The sequence below is a fragment of the Dermochelys coriacea genome, chromosome 1 (genome assembly GCF_009764565.3).
Source record: "Dermochelys coriacea isolate rDerCor1 chromosome 1, rDerCor1.pri.v4, whole genome shotgun sequence".
Taxonomy (NCBI): Eukaryota; Metazoa; Chordata; order Testudines; family Dermochelyidae; genus Dermochelys; species Dermochelys coriacea.
This window is the reverse complement of record NC_050068.2, coordinates 10551933-10572905: the sequence shown is the minus strand read 5'-3', so window position 1 is coordinate 10572905 and position 20973 is coordinate 10551933. Positions and strand designations below refer to the sequence as shown.

Genomic DNA, 20973 nt, shown 5'->3' with positions numbered 1-20973 from the left:
AGGCTGGGGCATGTCATTCACACCTCTCTGACTCGGCAGGGATGCAGTGAGGCTGAATCAGTCAGAGTTTGTGGAGTGCTTTTAGATTCTTGATGGGAAGTGGATGGGTTGGACCCCTTGGGAAGCCACCTGACTGTGCTGAGATACCACTGAGTCTATCTGTTCTGCCAGCATGGGCCCCCTTTAACCTGTCTTGCCGAGCTAGGCTATTAAAGCCTTCTCTAACACACACACAGGCAGGGCCACACCCAGCTGCAGATCAGCTCTGGGAAGACTCAGCTTAAGGGACTTTCCCCCAGCACTCAGGTGTCTACCTCCCTTGGAGTGCAGACCCAAAGATATATTATGAAATTCGCCCCCTCCCTCAATGTGAAGAGAGGTGTGCACACTTCTTGCCCCCACAGTTAGAAATTACAGAAACTGGGTTTAATAATAAACAAAATAAATTTTATTAACTATAAAAGGTAGCTTTTAAGTGGTAAAAGGGATAACAAACAGAACGAAGCAGATTACTAAGCAAATGAAATCAAACCCGCAAACTAAGCTAGTTTCACTAAAGAAATTGGTTACAAATAGTATTTCTCACCCTAGATATTGTTGCAGGCCGTTTGAAAAGTTTCTGTGGTTCAGAGTTCCAGTTATATTCCTTTTCAGACTGGACCCCCTGTCTCAGACTGGACCCCCTGTCTCAGACTGGACTTCCCCACCCCACCCCCCGCCTTCCCTTCAGGTGGCTTTTGCAGTCTTTCTTCTTGGGCAGACAGGCTGAAGAGAGGAGTCCTGTTTGCCTTCCTCCCAAACCTTAAATAGGTTTTACATAAGGTGGGAATCCTTTGTTTCCCAAACTTGACACCCCCCCCTTACAGTGGAAAATTACAAAAAGTCCCAGGTAATGTTTAGCATCAGGACATAAGACCACCTGACACAGTGTCCATGAGTGAGTGGCAGTATGGAGGGTCCACGGGAGGGCCAAGCTTTTCACAGTCATTTCCTCGCTGATGGGACATCCGCCCTGTCTGGCTTTTCCATTGTTGTACTGAAGTGTTAGCAGTGGCATCACCCAAAGTAGAATAGTTGAAATACAGATGCATAGTCAATATTCCTAACTTCAGATAAAGAATGATATGCAAAAAGAAAAGGAGGACTTGGGGCACCTTAGAGACTAACAAATTTATTTGAGCATAACCTTTCGTGAGCTACATCATCCGATGAAGTGAGCTGCAGCTCACGAAAGCTTATGCTCAATAAATTTGTTAGTCTCTAAGGTGCCCCAAGTCCTCCTTTTCTTTTCTGCGAATACAGACTAACACGGCTGCTACTCTGAAACCAGAATGATATGGGCGTACCACATTGGATAATCACATTCAGTAAATCGAAAAGGAGGACTTGGGGCACCTTAGAGACTAACAAAAAGTGCCACAAGTCCTACTTTTCTTTTTGCGGATACAGACTAACACGGCTGCTACTGTGGAACCGTTCAGTAAATCACAGCCTTTCCAATGCTCTCTCACAAGCCCCATCTTGCATAAAGTATATCTCAGTTATGTCATATTCACACCATATGCGTATTTTCATAAGGCACATGGAATGGAATGTCACAGGAGGGCTACGGAAAGGCTAGGGATTTCCTCCAAGTCCCAACCCCATGCTACTGGCGGCGGGATACTTCCCAGTGGTGGGAGGCCCATAACGCAGGACATGCAAAGCCAGATGGGACAAACGCACTGTTGTGTGTGGTGTGTGTGTGTGTGTGATACTGTCCCAGTGGTGGGAGCCCCATAACGCAGGACATGCAAAGCCAGATTGGACAACGCACTCTGTGTGTGTGTGTGTGTGTGTGTGTGTGTGTGTGTGTGTGTGTGTGTGATACTGTCCCAGTGGTGGGAGCCCCATAACGCAGGACATGCAAAGCCAGATTCGACAACGCACTCTGTGTGTGTGTGTGTGTGTGTTGTGTGTGTGATACTGTCCTAGTGGTGGGAGCCCCATAACGCAGGACACCGCAAAGCCAGATTGCACAAACGCACTCTGTTGTGTGTGTGTGTGTGGGTGTGATACTGTCCTAGTGGTGGGAGCCCCCATAACGCAGGACACGCAAAGCCAGATTGGACAACGCACTCTGTGTGGTGTGTGTGTGTTGTGTGTGTGATACTGTCCCAGTGGTGGGAGCCCCATAACGCAGGACATGCAAAGCCAGATTGCACAAACGCACTCTGTGTGTGTGTGTGTGTGGGTGTGGATACTGTCCTAGTGGTGGGGAGCCCCATAACGCAGGACACGCAAAGCCGATTGCACAAACGCACTCTGTGTGTGTGTGGTGTGGGTGTGATACTGTCCTAGTGGTGGGAGCCCCATAACGCAGGACACGCAAAGCCAGATTGGACAACGCACTCTGTGTGTGTGTGTGTGTGTGTGTGTGTGTGATACTGTCCCCAGTGGTGGGAGCCCCATAACGCAGTACCAGCAAAGCCAGATTGCACAAACGCACTCTGTGTGTGTGTGTGTGTGTGTGTGATACTGTCCCAGTGGTGGGAGCCCCATAACGCAGGACATGCAAAGCCAGATTGCACAAACGCACTCTGTGTGTGTGTGTGTGTGTGTGTGTGTGTGTGTGTGTGGGGGTGTGTGTGTGTGTGATACGTCCCAGTGGTGGAGCCCCATAACGCAGGACACGCAAAGCCAGATTGCACAACGCACTCTGTGTGTGTGTGTTGTTGTGTGTGTGGGTGGGGTGTGTGTGTGTGTGTGATACTGTCCCAGTGGTGGGAGCCCCATAACGCAGGACCGCAAAGCCAGATTGCACAAACGCACTGTGTGTGTGGTGTGTGTGTCCCCGCCCACATTCATCCGGGGGCACGGTGGCCCGCCTGGCCTTTCCCCCTGCTAGCGGCTGCGAGTCACCCTATGTCACAAGACGCAGAGCTCCCGGCCCTGGCTTAGACGGCAGGTCCCCGTCGGCAGGGTGGCGAGCGGCCCCGTTGCCTCCTGGGGGCTGTAGTCCCGCCTTGGCGTACCCTGCCCAGGCTGGCCGCCGGCTGCAAAATACAACTCCCGGCGTGCTGTGCGAGCCGAGCGCCGGCGGCGGTGGGCGCGTTCCTGGCGGGCGGGGGCGGGGGTACCCGGCTGGGCCGCGTCACAGAGGCCGGGGTTCTAGCCGCGGCGCGTGGCAGCCCTGCAGAGTGCCAGGTAAAGGATGCGCAGAGCTGGGTGCTGCGCGGGGCGGGGGGCGCGCGCCGTGCTGGCCGTAAGTTAGCCTGGGCTGGCGCGGGATTTGTTTGGCCACAGCCGGGGGGGGCGGGTTAGCAGGTGAATTTCCACGGCGGGGGGGGCGGGGCAGCACGAGTGTCCAGTGAAATGCGCAAGTAAGCGGGACGCCTGAGCTGTTTCCACCCGAGCGCAGGTGATGAGTGTGGCGGGGAGGTAGGCAACACCCAGGCGCTGTCCAGGGGTGTGGTTTAGAGATGAACAGAGAACAGGAGGACTTGTGGCACCTTAGAGACTAACAAATTGATTTGAGCATAAGCTTTCGTGAGCTACAGCGCGCTTCATCGGATGTGCGTAGCTGAATTGTACAGCTGCATAATACAGCTGGTGGGTGGTTTATGAATACTGCGTATTTGTCCATAAACACTGAGATATGTGACACGACTGACTTTGTAAAAAGAAAAGGAGGACTTGTGGCACCTTAGAGACTAACGTATTTATTTGAGCATAAGCTTTCGTGAACGGAGGCGGTATGTTGCATCCGATGAAGTGAGCTACAGCTCACGAAAGCTTATGCTCTAATAAATTTGTTAGTCTCTAAGGTGCCACAAGTCCTCCTTTTCTTTTTGCGAATACAGACTAACATGGCTGCTACTCTGAAACCTACTCACTTTGTGTGGTCATAGATTGGCTCTCAGACTGCATGTAATGTACGTACATACTGATGCAAGTTAGTAAAATCTCTTATTTACCCCAAAAAAGGACTGAAAATGTATTGTGCCTTGCTACTCTTGACTTAAAACAAGTGGGTGTATTCCTGTCTTTTAGCCCCCACTGTTTGGCTGTTGCCTTTGTCAGGGTAGTTAAGCGCTTGAACAAATTGCCTGAGGAGGTTGTGGAATCTCTGTCATTGGAGGTTTCTAAGAACAGGTTAGACAAACACCTGTCAGGAATGGTTTCAGAGTAGCAGCCCTGTTAGTCTGTATCCGCAAAAAGAAAAGGAGTACTTGTGGCACCTTAGAGACTAACAAATTTATTAGAGCATAAGCTCATCCGATGAAGTGAGCTGTAGCTCATGAAAGCTTATGCTCAAATAAACTTGTTAGTCTCTGAGGTGCCACAAGTCCTCCTTTTTGTCAGGAACGGGTGGGTTAGTTATTACATAATCCTGCCATGAGTGCAAGGGACTGGATTAGATGACTCTCAAGGCTTCCTTCCAGTCCTACGCTTCTATGATTTGTATGCACTAATGAGCTTTTTAAACTTTAGTAAGAACTAATTTTCATCCATTTGCAACACTTGTTTGCTTTTTGCCAATCGGTCACTGTGGAAAGTTACCAAAGCCTTTGTGAGTTATTGCCTGTGTTTGCAGGTATGTTCTGGATTTCTCCATTACATATACAGGAGAGCTGCTAATCCCTAAATCCCAATATGATTAATGGTGTAAAGAAAGGTAGTGGAGTTTTTTTCCCTCCTCAATTCATATCACACAGATAATTAAATACTGCATCTATTTAACCCAGATTAGCTCTTAAATTTAGAACCCAAAATACTATTTTCACAGTTGCTAGGGGAAGCCTGCAGGTGGGAAACCCAGTAGTTAAGACAGTAACTTCCGGGAAAGCTGCTGTGTTTATTTGGATAGCAATGACAGACCCCACTGTGGTTGTTTATTTTAACTCCGTGTATTTGATGTTCCTGCCTTGATAGGTTTGGAAAGACCTTTTAAAGCAATGGCGCTGATGAAGAGCGGCTGGCTTTGGAGACAGAGTAAGTTCAGTCTGTAATTTAGCTGTAAGAAAAGGAGTACTTGTGGCACCTTAGAGACTAACACGGCTGCTACTCTGAAACCTAATTTAGCTCTGTCATGCCAAAAAGATCTCTCTTTATTTGGGAGGGGAGGGTTGCACTGGGCTGGCTTCTCCTTGCTGGGTCCTTGTTGTTGCGGGTATTTGGGGACAACTTTTTTCTTCACATGCTCTGGGTAGCTGGCTGATGTGCTTATTACATGCACAGCCTGGATCCCGAGCACTTAAACATTTCATGTTAACCCACTGGCTGCAGGATAGTGTGTTTGCCTTGAGGACTGGGCTCGTGGAGTTTCCCTAAAGTGTGTAAGAACCTGATAGCAGACAATCCTGTCTCTGATGATAGAGATCTACTAAAGTATATGCTCTAGTTCAATAACAAGTTACTGGGCTCAGTGTAAGAATTACTGAGTGTAACTGGTCTGTGTTATGTAAGAGTCAGGCTAGATGGCCCCATCTGGCCTTACAAATCTAGGCTGTCTTTCTGTTTGAGAAAACCCAGGACACGTGACTTCCAGTACTGCACTATGCTTCCTGAATAGCCGTGCCCTGGTAACGAAGTGAAGGTTATACCTGGCGTGCCATTCTGCTCCTGGCACTCCAACTCCAGTTGCTCTGGGCCTGGGAATGACTGCAACAGCACAAGGCTGTCACAAGCACCATCTATTGGCTTTGTTGACCTTATTTTCATTGTAACAATCTGTGGGCCGGATTTTGTCCCCTTATTCGCACTTGGTGAGGAATTCTTCAGCCAGGTAAGTCAGTGAGACTACTCAGGCGAGTAATTCATCACCCAGGTGAGTCAAGGGTTAACAGTCTGGCCCCAGAGTAGGTTTTTCTATCCCTCCCAGCAGTGTAGTATCTGAGAGCTGAGTATGTGACCAATTTGCTGCGATTTCTCCTTTGGGGCTGGCTTTATTTGTAAAGCTCTCGCTGGGGGCCCTAATTAAAACTGTTTGGCCTTCCCCATTTGAACTATATTGGGCCAGATTCTCCACTGCTCTACGCTTTGTGCAGCCACTTACCGCTGGGTGTGAAACACCACCATTCTGAACTGGCATCACCTTCCGTTCACTTTTCCCAGGTGTCAACCACTACACAAGGGGCAAGGCAGAAGAGAATCAAACCCCGAGTGCCCCCAAATACTCTAGGGGCTTTCCATGGAGAAACAATAATGAACAGGGCCGTGCCCCAAAGAGCTTGCAGTAAATCAGACATGAGGAAGAAAGACAAAAGGGGTCAGTAGTGAACCCGATTATATACAGAAGGTATAAGGAGCCTGCTTACTCCCTGTGCAAGCTGTCTACTCTACAGCTCCAGACCCTACATAGGGGCCAGAGCAACACAGCTGCTACTCTCCTCCTCAGATGGGCAGGAAGTCAAAAGCCAAAACTCCGCCCCCCTATGATGCCATGCCAGCAGAGCTGAGCCAGAATGAAGGCGGCAGTGAGTTGTGCCATCAAAAGGGCTGGAGCATCTTATTTCGCCCCTGTAGCTGGGGGAAGCAAGGACAGAATTGTGACTTTGCGGGTAGGTCTACACTTGGAGCTGGTCAGGTACTTTCCAGCGCAAGGAGATGTACATGTGCTAGCTCTGAGCGCGCTAGAAATAAAAGCATAGCTACGGAGAGTGAGCAGCGGGATTGCCAACCCAATCGTAATCCCGTCCGAGGTCTGCTGTTACGCATTTAGGATAGCTAGCCCCTCCCACAGCTTGTGCTGCCATGGCTATGCTGCCATTTTTAGCACGCTTGCTTGATCAGATCTAGCACAGGTATGACACCTCCAGCTCCAGCGTAGAATATCCTGAAAAGCACTATCCCTGCTCTGCTACTGCAACGATGCCCCTTGCCTCCAAAGGAATCAGGTGGGAGATAAATCTAAGATCCTGAGCATGCTTTCGCCATGCAGCACACCTCAGAGCTGTCTGTATGTTTCTGTTTATCAGACTGATCTTTGCTTTGGGCTGTTGTTTTCTGCTTTAAAGCAAGACCTGTGCTCCCCACTCAGCAACTCAAACTGGGTGTCTGGTCTGTCTCCAGTAAGACAAGCCTTTCATGTGTCAAAACCTACATGGGGAGAAGAATACTGCAAACTAAAAGGGCTTTTTAATTTAGCAACCAAAGGCAGAGTGAGATCCAGTGGCTGGAAGCTGAAGTCAGCAAAGCTCTCCTTGTTTCAACGAGGCGTCTGTAGTGGTCAGAGTCGGTGAGAACAAGAGGTTAGATGCTTTGCCCCATCAGCAGCTCTGCAGGAGGAACGTACTACTATCTGGATGGCTGACGTCTATCTGGATTTTGCCCTCATTCCCTTCCTTCTTGCTATTGCAGGTTCCATTTTGCGACGCTGGAAAAGGAACTGGTTTGTCCTGTGGCTAGATGGTGGCCTTGTATATTTCCAGGATGAGACTCAGCGTGACCTGGAGGGCAGGATCCACATCAAATTCAACTGCCGGGACATAAAGACTGGCCGCGAATGCAGAGGTGAGTGAATACCTCTGGGGGTCCCGTTGCATCTCGCGCTTTCTACGCCCTTGCTTCTGCAGTGTCTAAGATGTTGGGAGAACTGTCCCCTGGGGCTCCCAGGGTCTGGTTTGTGCTGCTGTCTGTCTTTGTAGTGTGCTGCTAGGCTTTACTCTGTCTAGTATGGAGCTGAGCATTCTGGTGCTCTTTGGCAAATACTACTACTGCTTCATTCTGTACAAATGGGGAAACTGAGGAACAGACGTTCCGTGGCCAGGTCACACTGAGTAGGTGGCAGAAATGGGATTAACACCCAGCTCTGACTCTCAGTGCAATGCTCTACCTGCTGGACTGTGCTGCCTTTCGTGTTCACACTCAGTGTTGTGGCCTTGTTGGACTTGTTTGATTTAAAGGGATGCTGTAATAAAAATAACTCGCTGTTTCATGCGTCAGTTCTGGGGTTCCGTCTTCGCTCTTTCGGTTCACCGTGTACCTATCCTAGTTGTGACCTCCACGACTGCGCTGTGTGCTCTGGCTGCAAGGTGATCCATAGGGATGCTCTGCAGATTTGTTTAGCTGGCGATGAGTGACTTCTGCTCGCCATGTCTTGTATGTGTCGCCTGCTGTCCCACCTCCAGAGGATCGGAGCTCGTTGTGGGCTTCTAAACCAAAGTGTCCTGAACAGGACGGCTGTGTGCCACCTCCATTACCCAGACACGTCCCTCATCTCTGGAACCTCTGCCTTCCTTTGGGGTTAATCATGCGTGAGCTTTCCAATGTGCCCACTCCATGAGGTGAAGGTATTCAATGTGGGCAAGACTGGGTTGTCTGGGCCCCTTCTGGGAAAGGGAAAAGCCCCCAATAATGACCAAAAGATACAACTTCGCAGTCCTATGTAGATGTAACTTCAAAAGCACCTCACATGTCAAACTTCCGCCATTTCAGAGATGGCAGAGTCCAGGCAAACCCAAGCCAATGTTCTGAACCTTTTTTCAGAGTAGCAGCCGTGTTAGTCTGTATTCGCAAAAAGAAAAGGAGTACCCGTGGCACCTTAGAGACTAACAAATTTATTAGAGCATAAGCTTTCGTGAGCTACAGCTCGTGAAGTGAGCTGTAGCTCACGAAAGCTTATGCTCTAATAAATTTGTTAGTCTCTAAGGTGCCACGGGTACTCCTTTTCTTTTGTTCTGAACCTTGGTTCCCTGAAATTCATTTTCATCTTGTTCCCACAATCTACAGAGAAAGCAATGGTCTCTTCTCCAAAACTCCAATTTTCACATGTCTCCCAAGACAAGACCATTTCTTGAGGGAATCTAGAGAACACCAGTGATCAAGCAGTTGGAGTGAGGGCTGGCATGCTTGTTACCTCGGTGACTAAGTGAGATGCTGCTTATTGCTTGAAGTGAGGTGTTGAGCTTGTGAGTGACCTGTTCCTTCTGTTGTTGATGAGGACTTATTTGGAACCTGAACTCTTGATTATAATAGACGCTACGTGAATCCGAGAATGTGTCTGAATATACGTCTGAGTACTACATAATGAATACACAAGCCCAGGGCAGTGGAATATACTCTACACAAGATGTGAGCCCGTTTCTCTTTGGGTGAAGAGGGAGAGTCTCTCTCTTCCTTGGTTTGCATTTTGTTGTTGTTCTGGTGACTCAATACATGGTACTGTATTGAGTCAGCAAGTTGTATTATCCCTCAGGCAGTTGGAACAAAGGAAATTCCTATGGCACAAAGCTCCTTTCTTGTGCTTCTAATCGCAATAACAACACTACATTTCTATAGAGCCGTCTCTCTGAGGATCTCAAAGTGCTTGATTATGGAGAGGCAAGAGTTTTTCTTTCCTTTCCATAGGTCAGGTTGTTGATAGATTCCATTATAAAGCCGTGTTTTAGATCTCATATCGCTCTTTGGCTTGACAAATCAGTTTGGCCTGAAAATTGACAGATTTAGTCTGAGGTTTCTGCCAAGTCTGAAGAAAATGTATCAAACCAGGTTTGGATAACAGGTCACCAAAAAGTGGAAATTTTTACTCCCACTTCCATCCCTAATTTCTCATCTCCCCTTTGCTTGTAGTGGTTTGCTATTGCCCTTCCAATTTCCACAGTTCAATCTACTTTAACTCCTGCATTGACTCCATTTGAAGAAAAGCTATTGTAATCCATCTCTCTTTTATATAAAACTTAAAATATGGTGTCTTTACTTGCCTATACACTAGGGAGCAGCTGCAGCTGTGGCCAGCTCAATCAGGTCCCAGCTGGCCCTTATAAGAGGGCAGTGGTCCAGGAGCAGGCAGTCCCTCTTTGACTGCAGGGGGGGAAGGACCTGGCTGCGTGGGAGCTAAACAGGAACCTGAGGTGGGGTAGTGCTGGGGGAAGGCAAGAGAGCTGGGGAACTCCTGTCTGGAAACCCCCCAGGCTGCAGGGGCTTATGCAGGGCCTAAACAGGTTCGGGGGCTCCAAAGGGGCAGCCTGGGGCTGGGTAGAGGCAGTAGGTCCTACCCCCTTTGCCTATGATGACTGGCTTATACAGACTGCAGTTGGCCCCAGTGAAAGGGGGCTAGATGGTGACTGGCAGTAGCCCAGAGGCTGAGGCAAGGTGAGATTAGGGAGTTTGGGGGATCCCCGGGAAGGGAGACCCAGAGACTGGGGGGATACTGCTGGGGCAGAACCACCAGATAAAGGGGCACCGGGGTCCGGGAGGGACACGGGGGCCAGCGGCAGCAAGGCACCGGCAGGCAGAGGGCGCTCCAGGTCAAAAGAGGTGATTCCCAGAATGACCGACAAGAGGCGCTGCAGGGGAGAGTCTCACCCCCATTACGCTCATGCTACAGTCTGTCCTGCCCACCAGATTCTGGACTAGGACCGCCAGCCTCATTTCCCCAGAGGGCTCTTTGGCAGCCTATGAGGGAGAATGAATTCCATCTGCTGTGTCGTTTGCTGGGAGGCTGCATGGCCAGGAAACTGAGCTGGAACTCGGGAGAGCTGGGTTCTAGTCCCAGCTCTGCCACTCACCTGCTTAGTGACCTTGGGCAAGTCACTTCCCTGCTCTCTACCTCAGTTTCCCCATCTGTAAAATGAGGATTATGATACTGACCCTGCTGCATAAAATGTTTTCAGATCAATGAATGAAAGTCATTATTATTTATTTATTTGTTAATGAGTGGGATGGGAAGGGCTAGCTGACTGGTTCTGACCCGAAGGGCTGGGTTTCTTTCTGGGTTAGCTGTCCATCCTGTCATATTAGCCTAACTGCTAGGATCTGCGATTGTCATGCCATTACTGGCAGGCTCTCTTAGACTGCTGACCCGTGGCTAGATGTTTCCTGCTGCATCGCTGGCTTCACCCTCCCCATGCATGAGATGGCAGGGCTGCATTGGGGGGAGATGATGGCAGGGCTGGATGAAGACGTGGGGCACTGTATGGACATGCCTAGGCCCCAGGCTCCTGACCTCCCAGGATGATGTGGTTAGAATCTCTGTGCACCTTTAAAATGAGAGTGGTTCTGTTTGTAGCTCCCATGGTTGCAAAGAAAACACTGAAAACAAGACCTGTGTGTAAGTGATGAGGTGACATCTGCCAGAGTCTGTGGAGAGCTTCAGTCAATAGGTCTGAGAGGGGCAAATTGCCTCAGTCATCCCTGTGACCTGTTATCTCTGAAGCCTGTTGCTCTAGCAGCCTCTGCCCAGCAAAGGCATGGGGACAGGGCTTGCTGCCAGTCCCATTGTGGCTCTGCTGGTCTGGTATCAGTAAGGTTAAGATTTTGTCACGGTTGTTTTTAGTAAAAGTCACGCTAAGGTCACGGGCAATAGACAAAAATTCATGGGAGTTCTGACCTGTCCGTGGCTTTTACTAAAAACAATGGGGGGAGAGAGGGCTGTGGGGGAGGAATGAGATTGGGATCTCCATGGGAAGGACTGACAGCCCCAGCCCCACTACCACAGGGGGCACAGCCCCGGCTCCAGACCCTGCTGAAGCCATGGGGAGGGGGCGCGCAGCCCGCGAGGAGCATGAGCATACTGAAAAACTCATGAAGCTGCAGAACCGGAGGGGCGGTCACATCTTTTTGCAGGACATCTTTTTGCCACAGCACAGGGGACGGAGGGGGGCTGAAGCCACAGGGGACAGGAGGGGTGCACAGCCTGGCTCCAGCCCCATCTGAAGCCATGGGGGAGGGGTGGCGAACAGTCCCAGCTGAAGCTGGCGGGGTGAAGGGGATGGCGCACTGCCCCGACTCCAGCCCCATCCGAAGCCACAGGGGAAAAGGTTTGCACAGCCCCGATTCCTGCCACAGCTGCGGTGGGGGGGGGGGTGTACACAGCCCCAGTTCAGGCCTAAGTCGAGGGTCAGGGATGCACAGCCCCAGCTCCACCCATGACCATCGAAGCCAAAGTCCTGGAGGAATCCCTGGCTTCCCTCACCTCCGTAACTAAATCGTACCCTCAGATACCAGAAAGGGCCCCACGCGCCCCGAGGGGTGGGTGAGCACTCCCTTCTCAAGGACAAGACCCATGCCCACCTGAATAAAGGGAGGAGTGAGGCTTGCCCACCGTGGAGTGGCAATGAACCCCTGAGCATATGGCTCTTGAGTGGCACCCCAAGGTCAGTAAGGTTATAGTTCAGGGGGGCTTGGACATGTCGTGGGGATGTGGCTGGGGGAGGCCCTTTCGTGGGGCTGCAGCTCGGGACTTGGAGTGCCCTGAGGGGAAGGAGGTGCTGTCTGGGTGTGTGTGCGCGTGCGAGCGAGCGTGCGCTTGCACACATATTAGGTTTGCTAGCTGCACCCCTACCCTGACTCCTCTGACGTGCTGATGCTTTGGCTTCCAGATGTGCAGCCCCCGGAAGGGAAGAGTCGAGATTGCCTGATGACGATTGTGCTGCGAGATGGCTCCAAAGTGACCCTGTGTGCAGAGAGTGAGGACGACGCGGTGTAAGTAACTCCTGGAGGTGCCGCACGATCAGCGGTAGGATGGCGAGGATTCCCCGGTTTTATACCAGGCCTGTCTCTGCTGCACTTTAATGCTTGTTCGTGGCCAGTGACCAGAAACCTGCTAGAGGCATAAACGTCACTGGACTGTTGCAAGAGACACCCCCTCCTGGGAGCCACGGTATATTTCCTGTGTATTGCATAGGGTTGGCAACATTGTTAAGGGACTGTTTGTAAGCACCCACACCATCCACCCTCCCCCAATAGTATTTTTACTATTATTCTTATGCAGTACTCGCCCACATTCACCAGGGGTATTTCTTGCTGCTTTTTGCAGCACTCAGCAACTCGCCTGTTCCGGCACCCCTGGCCTCAATCCAGCACCTTTTACAATAATAATTAAAACTTGCCTCACCAGAGCATAAAACATTCAAGCTAAGGATGATTGCTGGCCTTGAATTTCAGTGAGGAGTGCACCATTGGAGCCTGATACAGATGTGGCCCATCTGGGTTCTTATATTGATGCCCCTCACATAGGATCTGAGTGCTTCTTGTGTCACTGATAGTCTGTATAAAACACACCGGGGCCAAATTCATCTCTGGTGCAAGCAACCCAACTGACTTCAATGATGTACACCAGGTGTGCGTCTGGCCCATTGTGTGTGCATTTCCCCCCCTCTTCCCAGGTGAAATGGGAAGTGATTTACATAACTTTAAAGAGCATAATCAGAGGCTAGACACCAGAACAGACGTGCTGTGATCACATGACCCAGCTGCACCACTGGCTATGGTGCTGCCCCAGGGAATGAGCTAACAGGGATTAAAGATTAGTGGGGCTGTCAAAAAGGATTACAGTCACGGGAACACATGCACACCCAACTGAACTGGGGTCATGCACTGTGACAACTTCCAGCAAGCCGGGTGGCTTCCTGACTGTGAACCCATCAAAGGAATCTTGCTCTTACTTTCTCCAGGCTGTCTAGGGTTAAGGTGGCGTTGAATAAGACCAAATTCCATTGTGTTTGGGCAGAGGAAGGATTGTCCAGTGGTTATAGTGCTAAATGGGAAGTTGGGAGTTTCCTGCTCTACCACAGGCTGATATGTGATCCTGGACAAGTCATTGTTCTTTGGTTCGCAATCTGTGCACAAGTGATAATAGCACCGACCTACCCCACAAGGGTGTCATGAGGATATAGTTGTTCCGGGTTGTCAGAGTCTCAAATACTATAGTAACGAGGACCAAATAAGTACCATGGATAGATGTGGTGGCTATTAATTACTTTAATCGATTTAAGTAGCCGTAAGGAATTTATTTGATTGGGCTCCCAAGACAAGAAAAAAACCCAAACTTGGCACTGTAGTTATTCACCTACTCCATACAAACAGGAGATCTCCTGTATCATAGTGCTTTTCACTAATTAGGGACATATTTTTCCCCTCTAATCCCAGGTATGTAACTCAAAGTGAGCGCAGATCCCAGTGCGGGAGCCCTAAGAACCAGTCCAGATTCTGATGATGGAATAGTGAACTGACCTGTAGTTATTTCTGCACGCAGTCTAGGGGTCAGTACTGTATCTAATTCCACTATGTAGCTACGGAGATGTCCCGTGATACACAGCTGAGATTAGACTCTGAGATTAGCCTCTGTGAGGATATAGGGTCAGAGAAGTGGCTAAGTAAAAGTGGCACCTTCTTACTCAACAGCTCTGCTTCCTGTCTGCCTTTAACTTTTATCTGCTGGTCTCATTGGTGTACACCTGTCTTCGCTTCTTTTAGCCCTGCTGAGAGATGTAGCTTTGGGAGAGCAAGCTGGGTTCTGTTTTGCCTCTCTTGTGTCAGCCTGGTTCCAGCTGCAGAATATTAGTTGCAGGCGATGATATTTGAGGCATAAAGAACCCAGCTGAGTTTTCAACTCTGAACAGAGTTTGTGAGACTGTCGGATAAAAAGGCCTGGCTTGGAAACTGATGGCGTTTAGATTGGCAGCCACCAATGGATAATAAATATGGAAATTCCGTAATGTCACTTTAAAGGAGACATGGGGCCAAATTGAAACCTCTCCAATCCCAACAGCCACCTCCTAGGCTAACTAACCAGAACTGTGTCGAGCTAAGGAGATTCCCAGGGACACAGGTTCTCCTCCTAGTTCCTGGTTCATTTCAGGGGCGTGTGAAAGGTTCCTGGCCCTTTGTGAAAGGAAGGGCCTAGTCCAGGGGTTCTCACAACAAATTTTTTGGTGGCTTCAGAGTATGGCCACAGATTCTTGCTGGTGGCCGCTCTGACAATTTTTCCTAAAGTAATTAACTTTGGGAAAAACAAATACATATGCACATCAAAATCATTGTAATTTATTTATTGCTAGCTAGTAAGTCTGCTGCTGTGAAAAGTGATATTAACAAACATACAAGTATCATTTTCACAGCAGACTTACTCAGCCTCAGCAAGCCTGGGGACAAATTAAGCCCTGGATGGGGAGGTGGATGGAGAGGCAGCAGGGACCAGGGGCGATGAAGGGTGGGGGAGGCAGCAGGGAGCCAGAGCCTGAAGCCTGGGGGATGGGGCCCCAGGAAGGAGCTTGAAGCTCCGGGGCCATAGCCTGAAGCCCCATGGCCAGAGCCTGTCACCCTGCCATCCCAGGGCTGAAGCCCAAACCCCACCATCCCTGGGAAGGTGGGGAATTCACATCCCTGGGAAGGTGGGGTGCCTTCTCCTCCCGTGTTGTGTCCCAGGTGTCTCCAGAGGGGGGCAGGGCCCAACTCCTGCTGGCAGTCCCAGCAACCAACATTAAGGTGGCACATCCAAGAGCAACAGGGAAGGGGAGGGGTGGCTGCTTTGCCCCCCAATCACTGCCCAGGAGGCTGTGGCCACAAGAAAAGCCCCGGTGGCCATATGCGGCCACAGTGGCTGCATTTGAGAATTGCTGGCCTAGGCGCTGTGCTGTTTGCTGAGCTCCCTGATAGTAGAGCAGTGTTGAGAGATTAACCAAGGAAGAGCCTTGAAGTGGTTTTAAAATTGCTCCAGGCACGTATTCGCTCACATGTTGTTGTCCCATTTTGTTTACAGCGCCTGGAAGATGGCAGTGCTGGAGGCGAAAAACACCCCGGTGAGCCTTTCCTACTTCCATTTCATAGGACTCTTATTACAGGCTGCAAATAATGAGCTGTCTCCTTCCATCTCCTCTCCCACATCCAACACCCCCTTCCCCAAGTCCCATAGAATCAGTCAAGGGAGGAGTGTGGCGGGGGAGACTACCTGCACAAAGGCATCTCGTCCCAGAGTGTGGGAAGAGGCATAACCATATCTGGAGAACTGCATTCCCTTTTGGGGACCTCCGTACTAAAGAGATACAGACAAACTGGATGGTGCTCAGAGAAGAACAACAGAGAGGATTCAAGTCCATGAGGGGTTGATTTATGAGCTGAAGTTAAGGTCCTGATCCAAAGCCCCTTGAAGGCAGTGAGGAGTCTTTCAGTTGACTTCACTGGTCCTTGAATCAGGACCTTCTTAATAAATTTTGCTCAGTATCATTACCAGTGATTTGCCCCAGCTGAGATTGGAGCCTCCTTATGCTAGGCGCTGTGCAGACACATAGTAAGAGGCAATCCCTGCTCCAAAGAGCTCATTACCTAAACAGGCAAGGCAGACAAAGGATGGGAGGGGGAAGTGAGTCACAGGGAGGGGAAGCAACTTGTCCAAGGTCACTGGACAAGAACTCAAGTCTCTTCTGACTGCCAGGGCAGTGCTGTGTCCACTAGACCACACTACCTCTTGAGTTTAGTGGGGCAATGACTAGGGACATCAGTCTGCAGCTGCCTAAAGGGATTAGTTTTATGGATGTAAGTGGTTATTTAGTGTAATGCACGGTTTTATAACCAGGAGGATTGGGATGAAAATAATAAGATGGACAAAAGCCCAAGGAAACATACTGTAGGGAGAAGCCCTGCCCCAGCTGGGCAATAGACTTGCTAACCCAGCGGGCCTCCTCCATCTTGAATATCTAAGATTCTTTTGTTTCTACCCACGATGGAGCAACCGAGCCACGCCTATGCCAGCAGCCCAACAAAGGGGAGCCTGTACCAGAGTGAGGGCTGCTGCTGGACCCTACAGATAATGGGAGAATTGTTCTTCCCAGGGACAGAGCGGTTCATCCCAGGCCTTGCCTCGGATGGCTTTGCTCCTCGCGCTGTAAAGATAGAGCAGGAGCCCCTTTATCCAAATGGGCCGGGGGGGGGGACTAAAGGGGCATTGGATAAACTAAGGGCACTATGAGGCAAATGGTGCCTGTTCAGGGACAGGAGTTAGGATCATGGGGGTGTACGCTGGAGGGGAGCGGGGGATATGTCAGGGAAGAGGGGATTGGCTAAACTGTGTTCTAATCCAGTGTTTTTTGTTGGATCGTTGGACTCTTTGTTGGAGCCACCTTGTGATGGACTGGTGGATGGCTGTTCCCATGTGTCTCCTTGGGGCTTGGCCAGACACAGGTGTCGCCTTCCCACCATTTGCTCTGTCCAACCCTTGACTGTCTCTGTGTTGTGGTGGTGGTGATGCTCCTGTGCTTGTTTCTCATCTCAAATACTGTTACACCCCCTACTTGCTGTTCGGGATGGTTGCGGTAGCCTATTGGTTGCTTACGTGGGGCTGGGAGGCGTGTGCTGTCGTGGTAGTTCCTGTGGGCGTGGGAGCCGGGAGGAGAAGCTGTGCGCCTAAGCTTCTCCTACAGCTGATTTCCTTAAGAGCTGCAGGGTGGCTTTCAAGGATCTGCTCGCTGCCTTGCTTACAGACATTGGAGCAAATTTTTTGCATTTGGGGATTTGGGGCAGATAGTGGATGCAGGGTAATGCATCTTTTACTGTCCCCACTGCTCCTTGCCTCAGCCCATCTCCCTCTGGATTGATCAGACACCCTTCCCTCACCCCGCCCCCATGCTGGGATGCCCACTACCCTACTAAACCCTATGAGCATTTACCTTGCTCATTTCCTTGTTTGTTGGTGGAGTAGTGTATGAAAGTCAAGTCAGAAATCCTACAAAGACCAGCCACAATATTTCTGCTCTGCTCAGTAGTCATGAGACAGGTTAGGTGGCAGAGTCCATACTACTCCATGTGGTATGTACAGCAAGTAGATTGTGAATCTGACTGATCTCACACCAGTGGTATGCAGGAGCCAATCCACTGAAGCCGGTGATGTAAAACTGGTGTAAGTGAGAGGAGAATTGGGATCAGTGTGAAGCTGTATGTGAAGTGCCAATTGGTGTTTTGTATTATTGATTTATAAAAGAAAAGGATGTCCAAAGAGACCTTAGTTTACAAACGTGTGCAATTGGGCAGAGTTAAGGTGGAGCATCTCACCATAAAGAGAAGCAATGGGGCCAAGTAGGTAGAGCACTGGACTTGGACATCTACGTTCTATTCCCAGCTCTGTCCTGGACTGCTGGATGATGGTGGGCAAGTCACTCCACTGCTCTGTGCCTCAGTTTTCCCATCTGTAAAATGGGGATAATGCTGACCTCCTCTGTAAAGTGCTTTGAGATCTATGATGAAAAGTACTATAAAAGAGCTAGATATTATTATGACTAAGGTTGTATTGCCTGATTTGCTTAGTTTGTCCACCATAACATTGCACAAAATGTTTATTTTTGTGTGTGTGCATGGAACAAAGAAACAGAAGACTGGCTTATTTCATGCTCAGTGTGGCAGGATTTTCCATTGAGCTGGGAAAATTATAGTGAAAGGAACCCTAATTGCACTCCAGTTTCATGAGGACTCTACCATTGAAGAAAATAGTCCATCACACAGTAGCTATTGCTGGTCCAACAGAAATCTAAGGCCGTACCTACACTTAAAGTGTAGATTCTATTGTTGTACTGGAAAACCTTCCTAGTGTAGACACAGCTTATGCTGGCAACAAAGGGCTCTTGCCAGCATGGCTTATACTGGTTCCCTGAGCAAAATAAGCTGTAAAGCATTCATGCTGATATAACTGCATCTACACTTGGGCTTTTTGGCTGGCATAGAGATGTCTTAAAAACACCCCCCCTCTCCTCCCCCCCCCTTCACAGATGTTACTATTCTGGTAAAGAGTTTCTGGAGATTGCTAGAGAAACACATTAGGACATTGGTTTAGTGGATCAAATCCTGGAGGAAGGGTGCATCTTGAGAAGGCTGATAGAGCCCCCACTTCCTCCCTCACCAGCAGGATAGAGTAATTGGAACGCAAAAGTAGCGTCTCTTTGGTTGATAAGTCTCGGGGAGCTCTAGAAAGAGAAGGGTTTTTGTTTTAAACTTGGTGGCTCCAATCTTCTCTTGTTTGTATTGTCTGCATCCCACAGAGTCGAGTGCCACTGGCAAATAACATTGCCTAGTGATGCTGGGGGAGAATAGTGCTGCTAAGAGCATAGGGAGAGTGTAAATGCTGTCACACTGCTGGTCTGACAGCCATTCATAAAGCCAAGATTCTCCAGTGAGGAAAGGCTGCTAATTGGGGGTGGAATTAGCAATAACTTTTTGAATTGACCTCTTCAAATGAACTTGTTAACTGGATTTATCACAAAGAAGGGAAATGGGAGGATCCGCTTCATTGTGCTGGAGAATAAATTGGAGATGTCCTTCATAACACAATGGCTGGAGCCTGGGAGCCCTGCCTCCTGTTGCTGCTCCATACATGTTTCTTGGAGTACAGAAGATTCTCAAGGGTTCTTCTTGCTTTCTGCTATTGTACAAATTCTTTTTGAAAAAGATCAATAGCTAAGGGAATCCTTGGGAAATGTGAATGTATACGAATGAGTGAGTCCAGAGGAAATGCAGCGTTAAGGGAACTGGCTAACAAATTTATCAGACCACTGTTGGGTGGTTGTGGTTTTTTTTTTTTTGAAAAGCCACAGGGAACTGGCAAAAGCAACTCTTCCAAGAGGAACCTAGCACGATCCTGGCAATCAGCCTATCTTCTATCCCCAGGAAAATAACAAAATCTGATATTAAGAAAATTGCTAAATACCTTAGGCCAAATCCCATGGTCCTTTCAATGGGAATTTTGACCGAATGAAAAGGGAATGAGCCTTTGGCTCCTAGGGGATAACAGAGCCATGAGCAATAGGCAGCCTGAGTGAAGTTAATAGGGTCAAGATTTCACCCAATATGCTTATAATGACTTGATCCTGCAAAGACTTAAGGAGTAACTCCCGAGATCTAGTCCCGCCTCTGCTACTCACTTGTTCTGTGATCTTGGGCAAGTCCTTTCTCCGCTCTGTAGTTCAACTTCCCCTCCTGTAAAATGGGGGTGATGACAGCTCCCTCTGGGAATGAATTAATGTCTGTGAAGCATGTGGAAGATGTAAAATGCTATGCTATGTATGTGGTGAATATTGTTAGTGGGAGTCTGCAGTGTATCAGAGGGGGATCCTGGAGACCCCTGGACATGTTGTGTGACAATTGCTTTATGATATAGACAGATTGATACCGTGGTAAAATGGAGCCTAAACAATCAGCCTAAAGAGAACAGAAGAGCGAAGCCAATGTGTGTCGGGGGATGCACCTCTACCCTGTTTAAAACCAGTCCCAAACCTGTGGTGAAGTTTGGCTACCTAGAGCACACGCAGTCCCAGCATACCACAGTTGCTGATGAGGCCACCCATCATATAGCCAAGACCAGCACTGCATTTGCAATGCTGTTGCACCACCTATGGAACGATAGGGGTGATGAAATTAGCACTAATCTAAATATCTGTCGGGCCGTCGTGCTTACAATGCTTCTGTATGGTTGTGAGACATGGACAACATATGGCTGCTGTGTTAGGAAACCTATCAATGCCATAGGCGCTGTCTTAGGTGTGTTTTGCAGGGTCAAATGGTGGGACAAGATTCCCAATATGAAAATCTTTAATTGTCACCAGATGTCTTGCTTTCATGCTCTTTAAAGCTCAGCTGCGTTAGCCTTAGCATCTCATTCATACGGCCAATACAAGGCTACCCTAACCCTCTGTGGTCAGCTAAAGAAAGGCACCTGTTCTTTATGGTGGCTGGTACAAATGCTATAAAGACACACTGAAGTCAAATTTGAAAGCATGTGTCAGAGCTGGGCCATGGGTGGCCAGTGTGTGCTAGTCAGTGACCAAGTTGTGATCAGGAGACCTGTGGCGGAGTCGAGAATGATCCAGGTCAGGATAGCAGGAAGTAAGGGGCAGGCGCCAAGTTGCAGGCAGGAGGTAAATAGCAGAGTCAGGGATGAACCGAGGTCAGGAGCTGGAGTCAGAGTAAGGTAAGGTCTGGAGAAGAAGCAAGCAGGCAAGCTGCATCATTGCTCAAACAGCTCCCTGTGATGGCTTCCGGGTTTATAGACTGGCATGGGCCAATCAGTGGGCTGGGGAGGAGGGCGCCACTCAGTCCCCACTGGGTGGTACTTCCTGCAGTGCCTAGCTTCACAGGGCTCCCCAGTGGAAACCTAGATTGAGCACCCAGTGGCGATGCAGAGGCATCAGCCCAGAACCTTCATGGTCCCCAGTTCTAGCCCTTCAGGTGCTTACAAGCACGTGTCACTGACATGCAACAGCCCCACCAGAACAAAGTGGCAGCAGATTT

At 49.4% G+C, this 20973-nt stretch overlaps 1 protein-coding gene across 5 annotated transcripts in view; it reads left to right on the top strand.

Annotated features, from left to right (window-relative positions):
- The first annotated feature begins 2974 nt into the window (after positions 1-2974).
- Positions 2975-20973, top strand: part of PLEKHB1 (pleckstrin homology domain containing B1) — a 54724-nt gene continuing 36725 nt past the window's right edge. For 2 of the 5 annotated variants that reach the window (XM_043504035.1, XM_038422384.2), the window contains exons 1-5: positions 2975-3186; positions 4915-4974; positions 7342-7494; positions 12303-12405; positions 15464-15503. In XM_043504035.1, the coding sequence (XP_043359970.1) occupies positions 4938-4974; positions 7342-7494; positions 12303-12405; positions 15464-15503 (333 nt within the window). In that variant the 5' untranslated portion in view covers positions 2975-3186; positions 4915-4937. Of the gene's footprint in view, positions 3245-4914; positions 4975-7341; positions 7495-12302; positions 12406-15463; positions 15504-20973 lie in introns of all 5 variants that reach the window. The other 3 variants (XM_043504036.1, XM_038422391.2, XM_043504037.1) reach the window with 2 other exon arrangements.